General features: G+C 38.8%; 1 protein-coding gene across 5 annotated transcripts in view; it reads left to right on the forward strand.

Annotated features, from left to right (window-relative positions):
• The window catches only part of dgkg (diacylglycerol kinase, gamma), a 527,377-nt gene that overhangs the window by 427,816 nt on the left and 76,820 nt on the right, over nt 1-22,741 (forward strand). For all 5 annotated transcript variants that reach the window (XM_072578849.1, XM_072578848.1, XM_072578852.1 and 2 more), the window contains one exon: nt 3,241-3,331. In XM_072578849.1, the coding sequence (XP_072434950.1) occupies nt 3,241-3,331 (91 nt within the window). The remainder of the gene's footprint in view (nt 1-3,240; nt 3,332-22,741) is intronic.

The following is a 22,741-nucleotide window of genomic DNA, read 5'->3' on the forward strand; positions in this document are numbered from 1 at the left end:
ATTTTCCTCACTTCCATTCTGTTCTTATCTATCAGCTCATAGCCAGAACATCTGTAATAATGGATTATCTTCCCATCCCTCACGCTGTTCTCACCACTGCCTCAGCACATCTGTCCTGAACTCATCACGTTGCACATTGTCACCTCCAGTCTCGACTGTTTGAATGCACTCCCAGTTAGTTGCCTGGCATCTTCCAAATAAACATTAAGGAGACATTGCATTTGGACACCTACACCAATTCAATACCTTGGACTTGTGCTGTATCCCCTAATAGAGAAACATAATATTGTGTAATCATAAAAGCAGAAAATAATGGAATTACTGAGCGAGTTTGTCACATCCGTAGAGAGTGAAATAGAGTTAACGTTTCAAATTGATAATCTTTTGTGAACCTTTTCAGCTTTTTTTTCTCACTGTCTTGACCTTTAAGGCATTCTTCTTCCTGGGAACAGCAAAAAAAGAGACACTTATAAAGACTCTTTTAGGGAAGCAATGTGAAACATTTTACCAGGTTGGGAATGGAATATAATAATCCAAATTGATGCATCAATTGTAAACAAATAATTGTGTCTCCATAGTATTTATGAGCGATGTATAATTTTATTTTGGATCCATTATTTCCAGTAAACAACAGTCCAAACTCGAGAGAAACTCCAAATAATCATTCAGAGTAACTTGAGATCAAAGAATTTTGCTTGTTAAGTTTAAAGATTAACATACACTTTTTAATCTTCTGGATATTTTGAGATGTAAAAACAGTTGATTGGGTTAAGTATTACAGATTTTGAAGGATATTCATTAGTAAGTATTTTATCAATATTATCATGTTTATCAGTATCATTTTCTTATTAGTATTTTCTTTAAATTTTGGCATTGTCACCTACATAACGCATGACACCAAAAATATGCTCTATCAGGAGTCAGATGTATAGGATTTGTTTGATTTACTAACAATAATGTGATACACCATTTGTGAAGTATGTTGACATTGAAGAGCTGACATTGAAAGCATTATCAGAACCTCAAGCCTCCCATTAAACTGACTGTACCCACCTATTAGCATATCGCAGACTTTGGAACCATGACAAGTATAAAAGGAATAGACTATAATTCAGCATATGTACAAGCATCTGGATAATGGCACAAAGTGTATTGTCATAAACTCTTCAAAGAGGAAGAAAATGCAGACTGCACCTTATTTCTGTTTGCTTTGCTAAGTGTTTCCACTTTAGCTTTAATTTGCTCAACTAATCAATTCAATGTTTCCAAATATTCAATATAAATTCTACATCATCTTAATTAAATGTCTCACTGAAAATATCCTTGAAGCACATTTTTAAACTTTTTTCAGAAAATTAGTGCATATTAAAATGTAATCTTCAATTTAAAATATAAATAATTATTCTTTACATACTTCCCTTAGTGCCTCCATTTTCTGTATACATATTCTTTCCCATGTTATTTACTCCAAAGTAGCAATCCATTTCTAATAGAGATGGAAGACAGCAATCTAGTCACTGATGCACTTGGTACTGTTCAGCTGAACTGTATTTGAGTGATACAAGTTGTCACATGAAGTATACTCTGGGAAAATATGAATTTGTTCATTTTGAAGGGGAGAACAAAATAACAGAATATTATTAAAATAGAATAAACTTGTAGAAAGCTGCAACACAAAGGGACTTGGGAGTACTTGCACACAAAACACAGAAAGCTAGCACACGGGCAGCAGGTAATCAGAAAGGTTAATGGAATATTGGCCCTTAATTCAAGGGGGTTGGGGTATAAGAGTAAAGAAGTCTTACTGCAGCTATACAACGTGCTGGTGAAACCACATTTGGAGTACTGTGAGTGCTTTGGTCCCCTTATTTAAGGAGAGATTTCTTTCAGTAATAATCAGTTCAGAGAAGGATCACTAGACTGGTACCTGGTATGGAGAGGTGGTCTTATGAAACAGATTGGGAAAGGGGCTCGTCAGGGTAAATGCTGAGTGCATGTTTTCACTTCATAGGAGAGTGTAGGACCAGAGAGTATGGTCTCAGAATAAAGGGGCACCACTTTAAGATTGAGAGGAGTAATTTCTCCTCTGAGGGTTACGAGTCTTTGGAACACTTTGTCAGAGTCCTTGTGCATATTAAAGCTGAAAATGTGTTGCTGGAAAAGCGCAGCAGGTCAGGCAACATCCAAGGAGCAGGACAATCGACATTTCGGGCAAGAGCCCTTCTTCAGGAATGTGCATATTAAAGGCTGATATTTATTCTTAATGAGTAGGGAAGTCAAGGATTATGGGGGAAATGTAGGACGTGGATATGAGGAATGTCAAATCAGCTATGATTTTATTCAGTGATGGAGCAGGCTCAAGGTCTGAATGGCCTACTCCTGTTTTACATCTTATGGAACAACTAGTTAACTCAGACTTCTCCCTGACTTACCACAGACCCCCTTCACTGTCACCTCCCCCAGAACTCTCAACTCCCCCAGAACTCTCAACTCCCCCAGATTCGGACCTGACCTGAACCTGCACCCAACCCTCCCGGAACCCAGAACCTGACAAGAACGTCACCACCCAGAACCCAATATGCCACTTCTCTGCCCAGGATCAACCCCCCCCCCCACCCCCCCCCACCCCCACCCACCCCCACCCCAAGCTCTGCAGTGAAACAGGTAACCACCCCTTCCCCCACAATCCGAGACTTCTGCCCATCCGCCCTCTGGGTGGCGCTGAATGTGATCGCCATCCCTCAAATATTCAGCCCCATTGCTCGTGGGAGGTGGGGGAGTGGGAGTGGGAGGGAGGGGGCGGGGCAAGTGGTTTTTCAGAAGTTTCAAAACAAGCACATGCATTACACATGCCCTGGCAGGCAGATTGCAATTCCCAGCCAGGAATAGTTTGCAGGCTACAGCCCAATACAGTCAGCAACTCACTGTAATACAGCTGCAGCCACAGTTGTGGAAATAGGTTTAATTTGCTACTACTAATCATTATTCTTCATCACAAGTGATGACTCACTCCCTGCTTTTTGGCTGCTCTCATATTGCTCAGTGATGAGCAAGGAGTGGCCTTTGTGATTGCATTCTATCCCCAACTGATGTTACTATTGATCAGGTATTAGCTGTTGCATTCATTTGTACAAGTGTAATAATAAAGCATATGGGGAAGATTTCTCAAATTAGTTCTGTTCAGTCATATCAGTTTCTGACTTTTACGTGGACCATTATGTTTCTTTATGTTCACTTCAGAATGAAGAACAAGCTATGGTATTTTGAATTTGGGACAACAGAAACATTTTCCGCAACTTGCAAGAAGTTAAATGAATTTGTAGAAGTCGAGGTAGGTAATTAATATTCCTATCGATTTGTCTTTTTTTAAAAACTGTATGTTATAAGTTGGAAATGAAAACCAATAAAAAGTTAAAAACAGAAAAACGTCAAAAACATGCAACAATGTTGGTCAGCTTCTGAAAAGAAAAAGACAGGTTCAGGGTCCCACTGTAGAACTTTCAGACCATACTGCGGAGGGTCTGCACCTGAAGTATTAATTTGTCTTTGACAAAGGTTGATGAGCTTGCCATGTAAATAATTTTTTTTATGGTCAGAAGCTAATGTGTGATTTTCATTTCAAAACCAGGAAGGCAACCCTGAGCAACTGCAGGAAAATCATTCATGCTTTCTCACATGACCGGGTCTACATTCTAAATTTGAACTCAATTAAATTGTATACAAACCTTATGCCACATTTGCTGAAAGTACAATTTACTAACGCATGAGAATATCAATAATAATTCGAAGAAATTACTTCCAATTTCCTTCAGCTGAAAATCATATTTCACCAGGCCTCCTCCTTAATGTGCACCATCTGGTGCAGGAATGAATATTCGAACCACAGCTGTACTCAACAAATACTGATGCTGTTCTCCTCAAGTACTTGCTCTAGGGACACTGTACGCAGTTGTATTGCAACAAAGGTGTTAATTTGCCTCGAGGAAGAAAGAAGCATTGTTTCAGTTCCCATCGCTCAACAGCAACCAAATTTTGTATAGCATTGAAGTCATTGAACTGTTATTTGGTAGTACAGTCATTTCTGCTGTAACGCAGTAGTCCCGTTTTTGTGCAATCATCTGTTATAGGAAAACTGCACAATAGCAGCACCATTTAAACTAATGGGGCTGGAATCTTATTATAACCAATACACACTTTAAAAGTTCATGCTATAGAAACAGTGTCCCCAATTCGTCAATCACGTTATAGTGTATCGGCATTAACGAAACGTACACTATAGTAGAATGACCTATAAATAATCTTGTAGAAAATTTCAAACATGTTCTATGTGGTTAACTTTAACAGAACAATTTCTGGGTTAATTGAAGTTGCCACATTTCATTGTTTTACTGGTCAAAACTTCACACTTTCTTCACAGCACGTGTTCAATCTTCTTGTGAAGTGTTTCCAGGTATCATCTGCTTCATTTCATGCAAATTAGGAAACAAAAAGAAAACATGATTAGAAAAGCATCAAATAGGATCAGAATAAAACATAATGCTTATAAAGCAAAGTTAAAGGAATTTAGCATTTGCAAAATTTGAATACAAATTTTGAGATTAATGGTATGATTTAATTGCCATAAAGAAGATGTAGCTCCAGGGTGACCAAGTTTGGGAACTGAATATCCAAAACTATTTAAGAGGAGAAGGCATGAAAGAAAAGGAGCTTGGGTAGCGCTCTTAATAAGGGGAGGATCTTATATTGAAGGATCAAGCTCATGAATAACTTTGGGTGGAGTTAAGAAACATCAAGGGACAACAAAATTTGGTTAGAGTTGTTAACAGACCACCAAACTGCAGAGGTAATGTTATGCACGTCATGAGAAAGGAAATTAGAGATGCATAGATTGGGTTAATGGGTGACTTCAGTTCATAGAGAGACTGAGTAATAATACTACAGAGGATGGATTCCTGGAGTGTCAATGAGTTGGGTTTCTGAAGCAGTACCATTGAGGTACCAGTGGGATTGGGCTGCTTTGGGTTAAGTATTATGCAATGAGAGAGGGCCAATTAATAAACTTGTTGTAAGGGCGCCTTTGGGAAACAGTAAACACAGCATGAACAATTGTGCATTGTGTTTGAAATTGGAATTCATTCTGAAACTAGGATTTCAAATCTAAAGAACAGAATGAAGGTATGAGAGACAAGTTGGCTGTGATGGATTTGGAAAATACACCAAAAGATTTGACTGTAGACAGCCAAAGGCTAGTATTTAAAGAAATACCACATAGTCTATAATTATACATACATTCCTCAAAGGCACAGGCACCAAAAGGGAAAGATAAATCAATCATGGTTAATGAAGAAAGGTAAAAAAATTCCATTGGATCAAAGGAAGTGGCTCTTCGGGATTGCAAAAAAGTAGTAAAGCTGAGAAGCAACTTAAAACTCATCAAAGAGGACCAAGAAAGTGATTAAGAAAGGGGAAAGAGAACATAAATGCAAGCTAGCAAGGAACATAAATGTATAAAATAAATGCTGCCTTCAGCATGTGAAAAGGACAAGGTTAGTTAAGACAAATGTGAACTCATTACTGGGTAGGAAAGATGCATTCATAGTGGAGAACAGGGAAATGGCAAAGAAGTAATCAGTCTGTGATATTTGAAGAGAATCCCCTAGAAGTTCTATGTGACTGAAGGACTAGTGACACCGAACACCCAAAGGAAAACAGTATTGTTAAAGAGGGAGTTCTTGGATAGTTGACTCAAGTGAAGTTTTAATATATCCCTGGAGGAGATGAGCTCCATCCATGTGTATTGAAAGTAGTGGCTAGAGAGATAGCAGAGTCGAGATTAGAATGGTGCTGGAAAACCACAGCAGTTCAGGCAGCATCCGAGGAGCAGTAAAATGCTGCCTGAACTGCTGTGCTTTTCCAGCACCATTCTAATCTAGACTCTGGTTTCCAGCACCTGCAGTCATTGTTTTTACCTAGAGAGATAGCAGATGCATTGATGGTTATCTTTCAGAATTCTAAGATTCCCATGGAGTGGAAAGTAGAAAATGTAATGTCACTATTTAGGAAGGGAGAATAGAGAACTACAGTTCTTTTAATTTTCAATAGTTGTCAAAATGTTTGAACCTATTATTAAAAAAAATACTGACTGGACATTGAGAAAAGAATAATTAAAGTGGATGTGATGGATATCAATTCTCAGAAGCTTTGATTAGGTTTCACACAGGAGGTTAGTAAATAAAATTAGAGTGCATGGGAATCAGGAAAATATTCTAGTATATTTTGAAAATTGTTTAGGTAAAGAAAGTATAGATTAAGAATAAGCAGACCATTCTGGGAAAGGCAGACTGGTACTAGTGGGGTATTGCAAAGGTCATTAATAGGTCTCCAGTTGCTCACAATCAGTGTAAATAATTTGGATGTGGAACTAGATATTATTATTCCACACTTGTTGATGACGCCAAACTGGATGAGTAAAAGTTGATAGGAGAATGCTCAGAGGCTTCAAGAAGACTTGGGTTAAACTAAGTGGATGAGCTAGATGTTAATAAATATGAAGTTATTCGCTTTGTCACAAAAAAAGTGAAAGGTCGAATATTTTTTGAGTGGTGAAAGGTTAGGAAATGTGAACATCCACATAGGCCTGAGTGTCCTTGCTCACGAGTCCCTAATGCTCGAATATTGTGCACATTTTTGGTCCCCTTATGTAAGGAGGAAGTGCAACAAAGATTCACCAGAATAATCTCTGGAATGTCAGAATTGGTTTATGAGTGGAGATTGAGGAGGTCTGGATTCTCTAGAATTTCAAAGAATGAAGGGCATTAGAAATTTACAAAGATCATGCAGGACATGAGAGGGTAGTTATGGATGAGATGCTTGTTTCGACTGATGAATCTAAAACTAGGCATCATAATCCAAGGATAAGAGCTGGGCCGTTTAAGATTGAGATGAGGAGGAATTTAGTCACCCAATAGACCAGTGGAAGCTCAATCGTTAACCAAATTTAATACTTAAATTGATAGATGCTTATAAAAGCAAATGACATGGAGTTAGTGCAGGAAAGTGACATTGAGGTAGATCGTCATGATTGAATTGAATGACTGTGTAGACTTAATGGGATGAATGGCCTCTTCCCATTCCATTGTTCATTTGCAGTTACAAATAAATCTCACTGCAAATTGGTACTTGTTCTAGTTCCAGGAAATCATCAGAATAGTAATTAGGGGCACATTTCCAGAACTGGAGCAACTTTAGCTCATGGAGGAACCAGTTCTCTCTCTCAGATTTGCATTATTGATTAGTTGAAGGCTTAAATTGGATGCCTTTCAGGTAGCAGCTGAGCAATTACTGTAGGTGTATTTAATCAATCTGATTAGAGATGTTATAACACACCTCTTGAGCAGATAGGACTTGAACCCAGGCCTTCTGTCTCAGGGTAGTGACATGACCATTGCACCACAAGTGTCCTAAAAGGCTCATATCGGGAACCTGATAATTGCTTTTTGCAACTAGGTAATTCCAGATAATTAGCTTGATTCAGAGTTAATTAAGTAAGAAAATGGTTCTCCAAGCAGAGATATTAAAGAATAAATTGATGATTTCTACTTTCCTAGTCTGGTCAGTTCTTAACTTCTAGAATATGAATATCCTCAGCTTTGGAATTACCAGTTGAAACAACAGTGTTGTCATTTTGAGATTTTACCACTGCCTAGTGCAAAACAGGATTAATCTGTTGCTATGGGAACACTGCAATAGTGACCCTCAACTCTGCTTGATTTCAAATAAATGATTTAGCCAAGGTTCCCAAATTTGAATTGGAAATGTCTGTTCCCAGTGATAACAGTTAGTGCCTGCTTGAGAGACTGGGTTTCGAACAGTAGTCACTCATTGGGATCCAGTGCCACAACACCCCCCCCACCCCAATCCAATCCTTGTTTCTGATCTCCATGCCCATGCTCCCCCATTCCCATTCCCCACAATTCCCAAACATTCCCCAATGTCTTGGGCAACTTGTAGATTCCAGGGGTTCTCTTCCAGCAGCAGCCACAGCTGCCTCCGTAATGTTACTGAGCACAAGAGCCTTTGGCCTCTGATGGGCTAACAGCTATCAGAAGTCAAAATCTCTACCCCCAGGTATGTATCTCCAGTTGCTCTGCCTCCTGCCTGATTGTCACGTAATCTAGCAGACCATCTTTGGAAGACATGATTCGTAGGTGCCAGTGTTGGACTGGGGTGTACAAAGTTAAAAATCGCACAACACCAGGTAGTACAGGTTTATTTGGAAGCACTAGCTTTCGGGGTGCTGCTCCTTCATCAGATGATTGTGGAGTATAAGATCGTAGGAGAGAGAATTTATAGCAATAGTTTACAGTGTGATGTAACTGAAATTTTGTATTGTAAAAAGACCTGATTGTTTGTTAAGTGTCTCATCTTTTAGAATGGGCATGTTGGGTTCTATCATATATAAATTCCAGAACTTTCTTAAAGTTATATTCTCAAGTGAACTTTAACCATAGGTGCCATATTGGTCCAGATAATGCATTGAAGGTGTGAGGTGCCCTGTGTGAGGCTGTGTCCCAATAGTCAGACTGATTATATTTCTAAAAATGGGATTTACAGAATCTTACATGGATTCATGCAGTTTTTGAGCAAAATAAATGTAATCCTGCAAGTACAACTTCACCCCACAAGCTTGTGTGTATCTGTGTTTATGTGCGCAAGGGGGTATGAGTGCCTGTGAGAGAGTATGTGTGTGAGTGTAAAGGGGTATAAGTCTGCAAGAGGGTGCGTGTGGGAGTGTAAATGTGAGTGTATGAAAGAAAGCGTGTCTATGAAAGAGCATCTGCATGAATGTATGGGTCTGTAGAAATGTGTGTGTGTGTTTGTCTATCTGTGTGTATGTAGTGCAGTGCAGTGGGGTCACTTGTAGTGTGACATGAATGCAAGATTCCGGTTGAGGCCATCCCCATGGGTACTGAACTTGGCTATCAGCCTCTGCTTGGCCATAATGTAAAGTGGCCAAGCAGAGGCTGATAGCCATGTTTGGTATCCATGGGGATGGCCTCAACCGGAGCCTTGCATTATGTCACACTACAAGTGACCCCAATGCACTACACACACTACGCACACACACAAGTTTGTGGAGTGAATTTGTACTTGCAGAATTACATTTTGTTTTGCTCAAAAACTGCCTGAATCCATTTAAGATTCTGTAAATCCCTTTTTTAGATAAGAATCAGTCTGACCATTAGGGGGCACACAGCCTCACACCTTTAATGTATTATCTGGGCCAACATGGCACCTATTGTTAATGTTCACTTGAGAATGTAACTTTAAGAAAGTTCTGGAATTTACATATGATAGAACTGAAACCAACATGGTCATTCTAAAAGATGAGAGACTTAACAAACAATCCAAGTCTTTTTCAATATATAATTTCAGTTGCATCACACTGTAAACTTTTTGCTACAAATTCTGTGTTCTACGATCTTATAATCCACAACCACCTGATGAAGGAGCAGCGCTCCAAAAGCTAGTGCTTCCAAATAAGCCTGTTGGGCTATAACCTGGTGTTGTGTGATTTTTAACTTTGTATCCTTGAAAGAGACAGTGTGAGCCTGTCACCATCTCTCCAGTCAGTTGGTGAGACGACTAATACCTCGATGAGATCCCACCACTGTTTCCTGTCCAAAAAAACTCTGCTCGGATCTGAAACTGCGCAGCACTCATTTGAGAACTGCAGTTGCCTCACTTTTGTCGTCTTACCCCTCCCACCCCCGAAATAGTCAAATAATTCACGCAAATATTATCTAGACTCACAGATGAAAAACTGCCTCTGTGATTTGGAGTGTGCTTAGCCCCTGTGGAAATGTGACCTAACAGAAGTTAACGTCTGTTGGCCGAGAGGAGAGTAAAGATTGTCAGAAAAATGAGAAAGAAAAAGACGGTTATTGTGACCAAACAACGTGGCTCTTGTTAACATCTTCCCAGCTGCAAAGCACTATCTTCTTCGCCAGCTGTTATTGCAGCCATTTGGAGGTATTAATTTCTACTCAATTGGCTGCTCTGTGTGATACAATAAAACTAGCCAAGAAAATAAAAAGTACAAATCGAGGCTTTTAAAAGCAAACCTCCCTCAGTGGTCTCAGTCAGTAAAAGCAACACACACTTTAGTCTAACCCTAAAAGGCCACAAGATTCCAGGTTTGCCTCCGGGGTGAGTGCTGCATTAACCAGTTTATTTCTGTGGCATTACTTAGAAGGATCAGAGCACAAGAAAATGCTTTAAAAAACAGCTTCAGTTGGAATATTGATGTTTAATACAAGGGGGGCCTTGCCAGACTTTGTTTTCACTAGTGCCATAATTTGTTGTGACAGGAAAAAAAAAGAATGTCAAAGTGATTTCAGCTGCCAAATTTAGAGTATCCAGTGAAAAACTGTTAATAGTTTAGAAATTGTATTGCTTATACTTGGATTTGCTATTGCTCATGCTCGGCTAAATTGAGATGTTTTTCACAGTATAAATCTGACAAGGCTGAGAGGGCTCCTGGTTGAGATATACAAGAGAGGGACATGGACTGGGTCGATTGAAAGCAGCAGTTTTCTTTAGTTAAGGGTCAGTATCAGGGGACATATTGAGGGGTCTTGTACAGTGGTCATGCCCTTACTTGTCCATGGGCTAAGTGCTGGATAGTAGTGCTAGTATAGATTTAATAGTTTTAGTTGATGTAGACTCAGTGGGTCAAGAAGCCTATCCTGTGCTGTCTGATTCTCTAATTGAAAATTCTGACTTAGAATAATAATTGGTTCTTCTCTCTGTCCTATCACCACCAACCCATAACATACAGGAGCACAAATGGGCCATTCAGCCCATGTGAGTCTGCTGTGCCTTTCAATTAAATTGTGACAAATCTAATAATCCCCAACTTCACTTTCCTCACAACCCTTGATTACTCTGCTGATTGAAAATCTGTCTGTATAAGCCTTCAAAATACTTAATACCCAGTTTCTGTATTCTGCTACAGTGAAGATTCAGTACCCTGCCAGAGAAAAAAATCTTCCTCATCTCTGTCTTAAAGGGACTAGCCCTTATTCTAAGATTATGCCCTAGGTTCTCCCACAACCTGTCCAGATCTACCCTGGACACAAGAATATATTGTGTAGTTCTTGGTGGTCAATCATTTATTCCTGAGACGTTGCTGCAGGAGCTCTTCAGGGTAATGCCTTAGATGCAGACATCTTCAACTGCTTCATCAAATACCTACCTTCCATCATGAATTCCAAAATGGAGATGTTCACTGATCATTGCGCAATGTTTACTAACATTCACAACTCCTTAGTTACTTAAGTGGTCTGTGTCCATATTCAGTAAGACCTGTACAATGAGGAGAAAGTGAGGTCTGCAGATGCTGTACAATGTCCAGGCTTGGGTTGATAAGTGAAAAATAACATTAAAACCACATTAAGTGCCAGATAAGGACCATTTCCAGTAAGGGAGAATCTAATTATTTCCTCTTAACATTCAATTGCATTACCACTTCTGCATCCCCTATTGTTGACATCTGGTGATCACCATTGACCAGAAAATGAACTGGAGTAGTCAGGCTCAAGGGGCTGATCGGCTTAATCCTGTACCTATTTCTTTCTCATATAAATACTATGATAGCAATTCAAAAGCTAGGGATTCTACCATGACTAATTAGCCTCCTGTCTTCCCAGTGCCTCTCCTCCACCTGCAAGGCACAAATCAGGAGTGTATCGTAATTCTTCTAGATGTTGCAGTTCTAACAGTACTTAAGAATCTTGACATCACCGAGGATAAAGCAGCCCAGTTGACTGGTACCTTATACTGTACCCCCCCTCCTACACTCTCTATCTTCTCCACTGAACAAACCGAGGCACCAGAGTGTGCCAAGATGCACTGCAGCAACTCACTAAGACTCTTTGATAGCATCTTCCAAGTCCAAAATTTACATTAACTAAAAAAAGTGTAGTAGGTACATGGGAACACTGGCATCTGAGATTTCCCCTCAAATCCACATAGCGTCCTGACTTGGAATTAGATCATCGACCATTCATTATCACTGGGTCAAAATTCAGGAGCTGCCTTTCTAACAGTACTATCAATGGTCCTACACCCTAAGGACTGCAGCAGTTGAAAATGCCAGTTCACCATCACTTCTCCAGAGCAACTGGGGAGTAGCAGTAAATGCTAGCCCACCCACTATTGTCCACATCCATATATGATTTTTTTTTAACGAAAGAGATATAAATGCAATTTTGGGCACCCAGTGGCTAATTAGAACCGAACAAAGGTCCTCTAATTTTGTCGTAACAATGTTCCTCAGTCCCAAGTTTAGAAGTAGACTTCTTTCTGCAGTGGTGTGATGCTCCACTTCACACTTTAGCCATACTTTGACCTCTCTGAGCACTCTTCCACCTGGCCCACAGAACGATCTGTCATCCCAGAACATAGTATTCCTTTAATCAAATATTATACACCATCTTCAATGCTTCATTTGAACCAAATCTCTTGCTTTATTGTTGCATTGTATGTACTTTGTGATGTGGACAGCACAGTACAAACCAGAAAATTCACTTCTTTATTCTCAGTGATCAGTTTCATACTTCCATTTGTTTCAAAAAATTTGACAAATTCAACTTACTTAAAATTCCAGTTGATTCAAAGATAGGCAATTCTTCAATCTCAATTAACCATATTTTTAAATAGTATTGATCACTGGAATTGCTGCAGTTGGAATCTCAAATCTTATTTAATTCCTGCCTGTTATGTGGATGTCTTTTTTTTTTCTATTCATGACTTTTATTGTGTGTAATAAACAACATATGCCAGCCAGTGCCAAGTCATCATAAATGTAGAACTTGCAGCGCAACCATTTAGTGAAAGCATTCCTAATGAATGACTTTCATCCATTCATCATACAGATCTACTTCTGGCAGCTTGCCAGTTGCTATAAACTCTATCATCTGTTTCCATTCCTGTCTGGATTCAGGTCTGAAGTAAAGCAATGAAAAGTAGTGGGATTTTTTCTGTTCCCTGTTGCTCCATGTATGATTGTTTTGACCTCTGTTAGAAAGCAGCAGGAAGAAGAAAGCTCCCCTGAACAGAAGCCAGGGTGTACAGAGTAAACATTATGATTCAAATGTTCTTTGAGGCATTTTTTTCAGAGAGGCCTGCCTGACAGATCTATAGCTATAATCTTTCTGTTATTCAAATTAAAAGTTGTTCTTTCCATCTGTGGAAGAAATTACTTGCAAAAGGTAGTTAATTCGGTGTCAGTTAATATCTACATTAGGACGTTCCAAGAAGGTGATTGAGGGTTACAGGGTTCCTTTTGATTTTCATGGGGTTTAAGAAGACATAAGAGACAATAGGTGAGTTGGGGGGCAGTCATCAATATGATAGTCATGCTTGGTTAAGAGAATAAGTGGTTTTATTGGATAATTTCTCATAAGTCTTTTTATGTTTTAGACCCAACGTTCTTTTTATTAATTTGCACATTGTCTCATTTTAATGGGAAAATTATTTTGAAAATTCTCACCCTGAGTATGCAACTTCTTTATCATGACATTAAAACAGTGTTCTCAGAAAAGGTAATGAGAAAAGAGGTTTTTTTAACCCCAGCTTCAAGAGTAGAAAATCAGATCAGCTTGCAGCATCAAGAAACCAAAGTGGAAGCATAAGTGAGACCATTGAGTATCATGATCAGCTTCACCAATGATCTCCCTTGCTTAAATAATTTGCCAATATTTGCAGTCTAGATGGAGACCACATGAACAATCATGTTGTCAAGATACTATGGGTGATCTATGCTGTGGACGTCTTTCCCAACAGAAATCAATAACTTTTTAAGGCTGGATTGAAAAAAACAATTGAGACAGATTTTGTGCTTGCGCAGTGCTAATTCCATATGACAGCTGGCTTTCAGATGACCAATGCTAGACTTATGCACTTTATCGTGATACATAATTATAGACAGCTGTTGATGTTGTGGAAAAAGGATTTCATGATTCATATGTTTTGTTAATTGATTTTTTTAAATAAGATAAATGGAAAATACCTGTATTTGAGAAACCCCGAAACAGCTTGACAATAATTAAATTTCAAAGGATGGATGATGTTTAAATAAATGGGTTAAAGTTAAAAGTGTGAAAACAATTACCTGTAGAGGGCAGATAAAAGCAAAATATTTTGGATGCTAGAAATCTGAAAGAGCAACATAAAGTGTTGGATAAACCCAACAGCCTTGTGGCAGCATCTGTGAAGCGAGAAGCAGTTAACGTTTTGATTCTTCTTCAGAAAAATCAAAATACTAACTTTGTTTCCCTCCCCACAGAAGGTGCCAGACCTGCTGATTTTCTCCAGTGACTTCTATTGTTATAGCAAATAGATGGTCCTCTCTTAGCTTTGAAAGGAAGCCAATAAGTCTAGTGAGATTCCCATTTGAGGCATAAGTTAATCATGCAGTTTTCCCAGATCGAAAGAGGATTATAATGTGACTGTGGTAAGTAAAGAAAGTTCTTAAAGTATCCATATGCTTTTCAGATCAAAGCCAGGTTTGGGACTGGAAAGTAATTAATTGAAATTTCTATTTAGGACATGGGGATGGATTGAAGAGAGGCTTTTGTTTTAGGTTTATTTGCATGGTTTCTCATAGCCAAACAATTTTATGTCATGGAAAAAGGTAGCAAGAGAATGTTGTCAGGTGCTGCAGACCACAAGACAAGAAGGCAGAGAAAACCATGTTTGAGCTGTGATGTCCACAATCATGATGCACTAAAAAGAGTGAACAAAGGTCATCTGATCAAATGCTCCTGGGAGGGTGTCAAGAAATCTCATAACTCAGACAATAGCAAGAACACTAATGAGTATAATAGTGAATTCCTGAGAACTGCAGTATACATAGTTCTTTTGTTTCTGCTGAGTTAAAAACAGTCATCATCCTGTAAAATGTAAGGGAATTCTTGAGTAGCAATAGCAGAAGAACATGGAGGGTATTATTGATATTTTTGAACCAAAACAGTAATGATTTACAAAATAGTATTGTCAGTAATAATGACTTTGTTTAGTTCCAGTACATTAAAAGTTTTGTTCAAAATGTGAAGGCTTGTAGGGTAACTCTTTATTCTGATAACTAGAATTTAAAATTTCTTATGTTAATGGCATCCCTCAAGATCATTATTCTCTCCTTTTAGTCAGGAGATGAAGTAAGTTGGCTAGGGTTGAATTGAAGCATTTAATGCTAAATTTGCTCTAAGAATTGGCCATTGATGAATGGCCAAGGAAGGATATACGCCAAACAGCTCAGTTGAGTGTATGCAAATAGCTCATATCACTAACAATTTGGGGATTATTGTTGGTTGTAAGATTGTGTTCTGACCAAAATGCACCAAGCCCCAGTTTTGATTAATACTAATTCCTGTCATAAATGTTCTTAAAATGATTGGAAAATATTATTCTCTCATAATTTTAAATATTACACATTTTACTCCTATTGAAATAAAGTAATTCCAGATCATATTAAATCTACTGCTGATTAACCTGCAAAAAAAACTTAACATTCTTACTGAAACTCTTGACTTAAATAATTAGATATTTGCATTATGTATTCATTTGTTTATTTATGCTCTGTCATCAACATTCTACTTGCAGTATTCGCTTATGTTGAAAGTATACATCAGTGAGATTTGAATCCCCTTTCCTTACCAAAAACTTCAGTTTTGACACCATTGTAGGGGACATTTCTGTCCTATTTAGCCTAACGTATCAATTATTTATGAAGCTTGTTAGAGTAGTCACTGATATAGCAGTGTTCATAGTTTTTAACCACTGCAAGACTCTTGGTATAGTTCAGACCCAGTAAGTGGGCAATTGTGGCTACAGTACCTGAAGTCTGTGTCAAACATTCTCTGCAGGATTTAGAAAACCTTGAATTTCCCATCCTGTCTATCCCTCAATATCTCAAACAAAGTCTATTTAATTCATTAGCAGTTGTATTTTAGTTAAACAACATAACATGTTGAAAAGTAAATGACAATGTTTTCATTTGATTTTGATCCTGCCTTCTCTGCATTTATCCCTGTTTTCACAGTACATTTTTGATATGGTGGTTTCACAGGAACAGAATGAAAGCGATAACAGTTCGCACATGCATGCACATACACATGGACGCACATTATTTAGGGACATCATTAATAACTTTTCTCAGAACTATAAATGTCAGTCATGAGAGGAAGAGAAGGATAACATATCTGTTAACATTCTGCAGAAAAGTGAGGGAAATGATTAAGGATTGTTATTATTGCAATGTCATCGAATTATTGTAGTTCTACAGATGCAGGGTAAAAGCTGTCCATGATGCATTATATCCCTGAAACACTCAGAAATTCTGCAGCAGGAAATTAGTCCAGGTCCCAGAAAACAATACAGTCCAATATCAGCGGCAACCTCTCAAGGACATTGCCAACAGTGAATGATCAAATCAACGTTGAAATTATACTGAAGGAGGTTTCAAATTCTGATCAAATAATTCATTGGTGAATATGCAAGTGGCAAAAGCTGGGAATTGAGTGTTTTGTTTTCCTCACACATGCTTGTATTCATTGTTTTTACATATTCAAAAGTACCAATCAGATATTTTATTTTGGTGAGTTGACATACAGGTGGGTATGCAAACCAAATTAATGACTTTATTTCAGGTGTGTTACCTTACAGGTGTCATTGATACTGATGCCCACTGGATGTAAGGTCACCATGGTCCTGCCAGATCGTAGGGATGCTCTCTCATTAGAGAGAGACAGAACTGGTTGGCGGTTTAACCTGAGGGTCACCATGCCCCAAGCAAAGGGAGGGGTTGAGAAGAAGAGTCCTTCATGGTAACTTCAGCCAGTGCAGGAAATGAATCCATAGAAAACAAGGTGCCTGATTCCAAATGTACAATAATTACATGACACTTAATTCATACCAGGTTAAAAGCTCTCAAAGTACACTGCATATCAAACCCTTGATGCGTATTGGCTACAACACATCCAATGCACAATACATACAGGTCACCACGAGCACATCAGTTGCAGGATGCTCAGTGGACTCTGAAAGCAAAGTCCCATGAGCATGCCTGGAAGTAAAAATTTCTGTATCCTAACTGAATTAATCTTAGTGTCATCACTAATCAAAATTCCATCAATTTCATTTTTTTAAATTTCAATTGACATAGCCTCAACAGCTCTTTGGGGAGTGTTTCAGATTTGAGTCCAATATTTTCAGCAGAAGCCGAACTCCAAGATTTAGCTTATAATCAGTGCTTCAGTCAGGTTTTGAAAGAGTTTTGTTGATTCACTCATGAGATGTGGGCGTCATTGGCTGGGCCAGCACTTATTGTGAGCCTCTAGTTGCCCTTGAGAATTTGGTGGTGAGCTGTTTCCTTGAATTGCTCCAGTCCATGTCTGTTTACAATACCATTAAGGAGGGAATTCCAGGATTTTAACCCAGTGACACTGAAGGAACAGTGATACATTTCCAAGTCAGAATGATGAGTGGTTTAGAGGGGAACTTGCAGGTGGCAGTGTGCCCATCTATCTGCTGTGCTTGTGCTTTAAGTTGGGAGCAGTTGTGGTTTTGGAAGGTGCTGTCTAAAGATTTTTGGTGAGTTTCTGCAATGCATCTTGTAGATTGTATACAATCTACACAAGGACTATAATTTGAGTACTTTTTAAAGATACTTTTTATTCTTATTCTGGACTTTGAGTAATTCAAGTACTTTTTTAAAACTTTGTATTCCTATGCTAGACTATTTCTTTTACTCTTTCAATTCCATAACAAATACTTAAGGTGTCTGTAACTAGGTACCCTACTGCAAACTTTTCACTGCACTCATTTAAGTGCACGTGAAATTAAAGATATTCTATTCTAATGCTGCCACAACATCGGTGGTGAAAGAAATGGATGTGGTACCAGTCAAATGGGTTGCTTTGTCCTGGGTGTTGTCAAGCTGCTTGAGTATTGTTGGAGCTGCACCCATCCAGGCAAGAGGGCAGTATTCCATCACACAACAGATTTGTGCCTTGTAGGTTGTGGAGAGGTTTAGCAGTATCAGGAACCTCTGACATTTTCTTATCACAAAACCGTTATATGGCTAATCAATTTCATTTTCTGTAACCGCCAGGATGTTGATAGTGAGGGCTTCAGTGATGGTAATGCCATTGATTGTCAAAGGGCAATGGTTAGATTGCCACTTATTGGAGATGGTTATTGTCTGGCATTTGTATGGCATGAATGATACTTGCCACTTCTTAGCTCAAGCCTAGATATTATCCAGGACTTGCTACATTTGGATATGCTTCTTGGACTGCTCTATTATTGCTTTAGCATCTGAGGAGCCACTAATGGTGCTGACTATTGTGCAGTCATCAGTGGCCATCCACATTTCTGACCTTGTGATAGAGGGAAGGTTACTGATGAAACAGCTGAAGATGGTTGGGCCTAGGGCACTACTTCGAGGAAACCCTGCAGGGATGTCCTGGAGCTGGGATGACTGACCTTCAACAACTACAATCCTCTTCCTATCTGTCAGGTATGACACCAATCAGTGTCAAGCGTTTTCCCCCAATTCCCATTGATACCTATTTGCTAGGACTCGTTGATGACATATCAGGTCAAATGTGGCCAAGGTCTGTTACACTCCCCTCTCTTCTGGAATTCAGTTATTTTATCCAAGTTTGAAGCAAGGCTGTCTAATGAGGTCAGGAGCTGAGTGCCCCTGGCAGAACACAAACTGGGCATCACTGAGCAGGTTATTGTTGAGCAAATGCTGCTTGACAGCACAATTAATGATATCTTCCATCACTAGTTAAGTGCCTCCAGCTTTTTCCTACTATCACATGGAGTGAATCAAATTGACCAGGGATCTTTGGGCATGATTGAGATGGATTATCCACTTGGCACTTCTAGCTGAAGATTATTGCAAATACATCAGCATTTGAAATACACAATGTGAATGCACACCCAAATGCCCAAATCCCCCATATCATCTGGAAGGTGATGATGTGAAGGTGCCGGTGTTGGATTGGGATGGACAACACCAGGTTGTAGTCCAACAGGTTTCTTCCCTGATGAAGGAGCAGTGCTCTCAAAGCTTGTGATTTCAAATAAATTTGTTGGACTGTAACCTGATGTCATGTGACTTTTGTCTTTGGGATAAGTCATGAGGGAGACCAGTTTAAAAAGTTGCCAACGTACACTGAAGTTTTAATGGGAATCTCTCCAGTCACTGGTGATCCCATCAAGGGTGACAGTGGGGAGACACTCTGCTGGACAAGACCATGTGGAGTGTGAGAAAGAGTCTTCCAGGCAAGGCCATGGTGGGGTCTGTGGAGCAGCTGGCCTGCGAGGCAAGGCCATTTGGCTGTGGGGGTGAGGTGACAGTCAACTGGGTGAAAGTAGGGGGAGCAGCCATCTGTTCGGTGGAGTGGGAGGATGGAAAAGAAGTGAGTGGCTGCAAAGGAGGTGAGAAGGCCAAGCAAATGGCTCTGAAGTGGAATGGGTGAGCTGTGAGTGGCGACCACAGAGAAGAGGGATAGAGGCTGCCATGGGGGCAGAACGTCAATAAAGGAATACTCAACTAACTGGGAGCAAGGAAAAGTTCGAACTTGCTGAAGTATTGAATTTCTTGAAGTTTGTGCTGTGACACATAATGAACTGTGTTAATTATTTTAGAAAAATGGTTTTGCTGCTACCTTATGCCTGTTGTATTATGCTAATTTAAATATGATGCCTAGACACTTAAAACTTTCCATGTGTCTTGTGACTTTATGTTTAATGGAGGAGTGGTTATTATTGAAGATATTGCTGATTTATTCCAATTCTGCCTCAGAGAGTCCAAATACTGCATATGACAAACAAATATAGCAAATAATGTTGCTACATGACTGTATCTCACCTAATAGACTTGGTAAGACTGAAAATGTAACGCCACAATATGAAAAGGTAGCCGTGCAAAATCAAAAGGTAGCCTGCAGGAAATATTGAGAAGAACTGTGTTCAATTTTGGGGTTAAATCTTTTTTTCAATGTCAGTATTAAACAATCAGTTCCTTTGTACTGTGGGACTGCAAGCTCCTGGAAATAATCTGATATAATTTTTGTGAGTTGCGTTCTTGTTTTCAATTGATTTCTGAAAGGTGCATTTATTTAGTATCCATCCCTGAACTGATTATGTATAATTAGCAGGTTGCCAAACTGTATTTTCTAAAATAAAAGTTGTTCAAAGAATTTTATGGACATGACTAACTGTTGTCATACTTGCAGATTTTTATTCAAGTTGCAGAAGCTTTTTGGAAGAAGATAGTTTGTTTAGCTGTAAATTTGTTACTTGCCTTAATTTGGTTCAGTTGCAATTATTGGACTTTGAAAACAAAACAGAGAGCAATTGGCATGGTAGCAGATTTCAGTAATTGTATTGAGATCCCTATATTCCAGATTTTATTACAATATGCAATCATAGATTATACAGCTGGCAGTTGGGATGTGTAGTTATCGTACCCAACTTTATTCTGTAACTTTGAAAGCAGTTTTCAGTAATTTTAGATACTAGTGATGGACATCCCTTTTTTGCCATTTAATATTCAGGGACAGAAACTATGCAATCCATAATAGAGTGTGAGCCAACATTCATAGGCAATTTCAACAGACTCCGGTATTACTACAAGTACAGATGTCAGATGAATACTAAAGTGTTCAAATGGCTTTGCTCTTTTTGCTATTTTTGTGATGCTCGAGCTCATTTATTTAAAATTAATAATTCTTCTCTTGAAAGGGTAGGTAAAGGAATACACTGTGTGTGTGTGTGTGTGTGTGTGTGTGTGTGTGTGTGTGTGTTTTACTAGCTTCACATGTTAGAAAATGTTTGAGAAATGTTGCAGATTGGGCAACTTTAAGCTGATGAAGGTTAATGTTCAAGTGGTGCCCTCCCTCACAATCAGCACGAGTTCTAAGATTTTATTTCAGTTACCTGACACATACTAATCCTTCGTGCGACCACATAGAAATAATGAAAAGTACTGTAACTATGCTGGAAATTTGAAATTGAAGCAAAACACTTAAAACAACAGATCTGGAAGTACCTAAGAAGAGAAAAAAAGCAAAGTTAACATTTCAGATCAATGACCCATCATCAGAAATGAATTTAAGTGGTTCAGTCAGCATCCCCTCAATTCATCCTCTGGACTACCATGGAATAATGAACAGGGAAAAATGCGCTGATGAAAGTTTTAGCTTTTGGTTTTGGATATACTGTTGTTTCGGTTAGTGCAGGATTCAGCTCACACATTATCGAGGTCTATTTGTGTTTAGATTTACTACACCCTTATGTTTTCATTTTCATTTGTTATGTCAAATAAAATATTAGGGGATTTAAAACCACATATCAGGGGGGATTGCATAAAATTCAAAAGCAGAGGATATAAAGTAATGTTCTCTGTTGTACTTGCTCATGCAGCAGTCTTTAAATGATGAGCACCTTGGAGCTGAATGTGTTGGTTTAGGATGAAGTGCAGCTGTTGGTTCTTGCCACCAGTTATGGAGCACCTTGCACTTCCAGTGTTTGGCGTAACTAGTATAGGTTACCTAAGTCTGAAAAGTAGAAGGGAGCTGAAAATCATAACCTTAGCCTTGGTTTGAGACCTTTGTCCTTAAGTAATCTTTTTTCCTCAATGGGCCAAAAACTGATTTGCAACATTGGAGGCAATGATGAACTTTGTCGTTTGTGTGTCATTAATGCCTCCAATATCCCCAAAGCTTAAAACCATCTTAGGATTCCTATATCTGCTTGAACAGCACTCCATCCTCCTCTTTAAACATTCACCCATTGTACCTAAAAGGACAAAGGGAGCAAATACATGGGAATGCCATCAAGAGAAAGGGCTGCTCTGGCATCTGAGCTTAGTTTTAGGAATTGATATTGGATAGGCGGAACTGGCATCAATGAACAGTATTTTTATGGTACTGATCATATTTTGCCTGGATGTAATGTAGTTCTGGAAAAGGGCAAAAACAAAGTTCTGCAAAAGCTCTCAATGGCAAAAGGGTAAATTGACTAAGTGGAATTTGGCAAGAGTGACCTGGAAACAGATATTTGAAGATAAATTGGTGTCAGAGCAGTGGAAGGCATTGCAACAAAGAAATTCGTGTTTGTCCACAGGTGAGGTACTGGAGTTCTGCTAATGGTGCATTGTTGTTTAGGAAAGGGAGATCAATTAATTGTTGGACACCTAACCACAAGGCTAGACAAATTATTGAACAAATGTTCTCTGCAACAGTATAAGTTATCATTTAGAAAGGCATTGATTCATTGGGGAAGTCAATGTGGATTCATTTGACGAATTCGTTTAACAAACCTGATTGATCCTGTCATCATTTCGATAAAATATTTGATGATGGGGCCATATTTGTTGTAGGTTACACAAATTTTAGCAAAGTTTTTCATCAGGTCCTGAGCCCTGTTTTTGATTCTTTCACACATGGGAACAGTTTCTCCACATTTACTTTGTCTAGACATCATGATTTTGAATTCTTCAACCTCTCAGCCTTCATCTGTCCAAGAAGAAGAGACCCAGTTTCTTCAATCAGTCTTCATAACTGAAGTTATTCAACTCTGAAACCATTTTTGTGAATCTCTTTTGCACTCTCTGCGATGCCTTCACATCCTTCCTGAAATGTGGTACCTAAATTAGAAC

The sequence above is a fragment of the Chiloscyllium punctatum genome, chromosome 10, assembly GCF_047496795.1.
Source record: "Chiloscyllium punctatum isolate Juve2018m chromosome 10, sChiPun1.3, whole genome shotgun sequence".
NCBI classification, from domain to species: domain Eukaryota; kingdom Metazoa; phylum Chordata; class Chondrichthyes; order Orectolobiformes; family Hemiscylliidae; genus Chiloscyllium; species Chiloscyllium punctatum.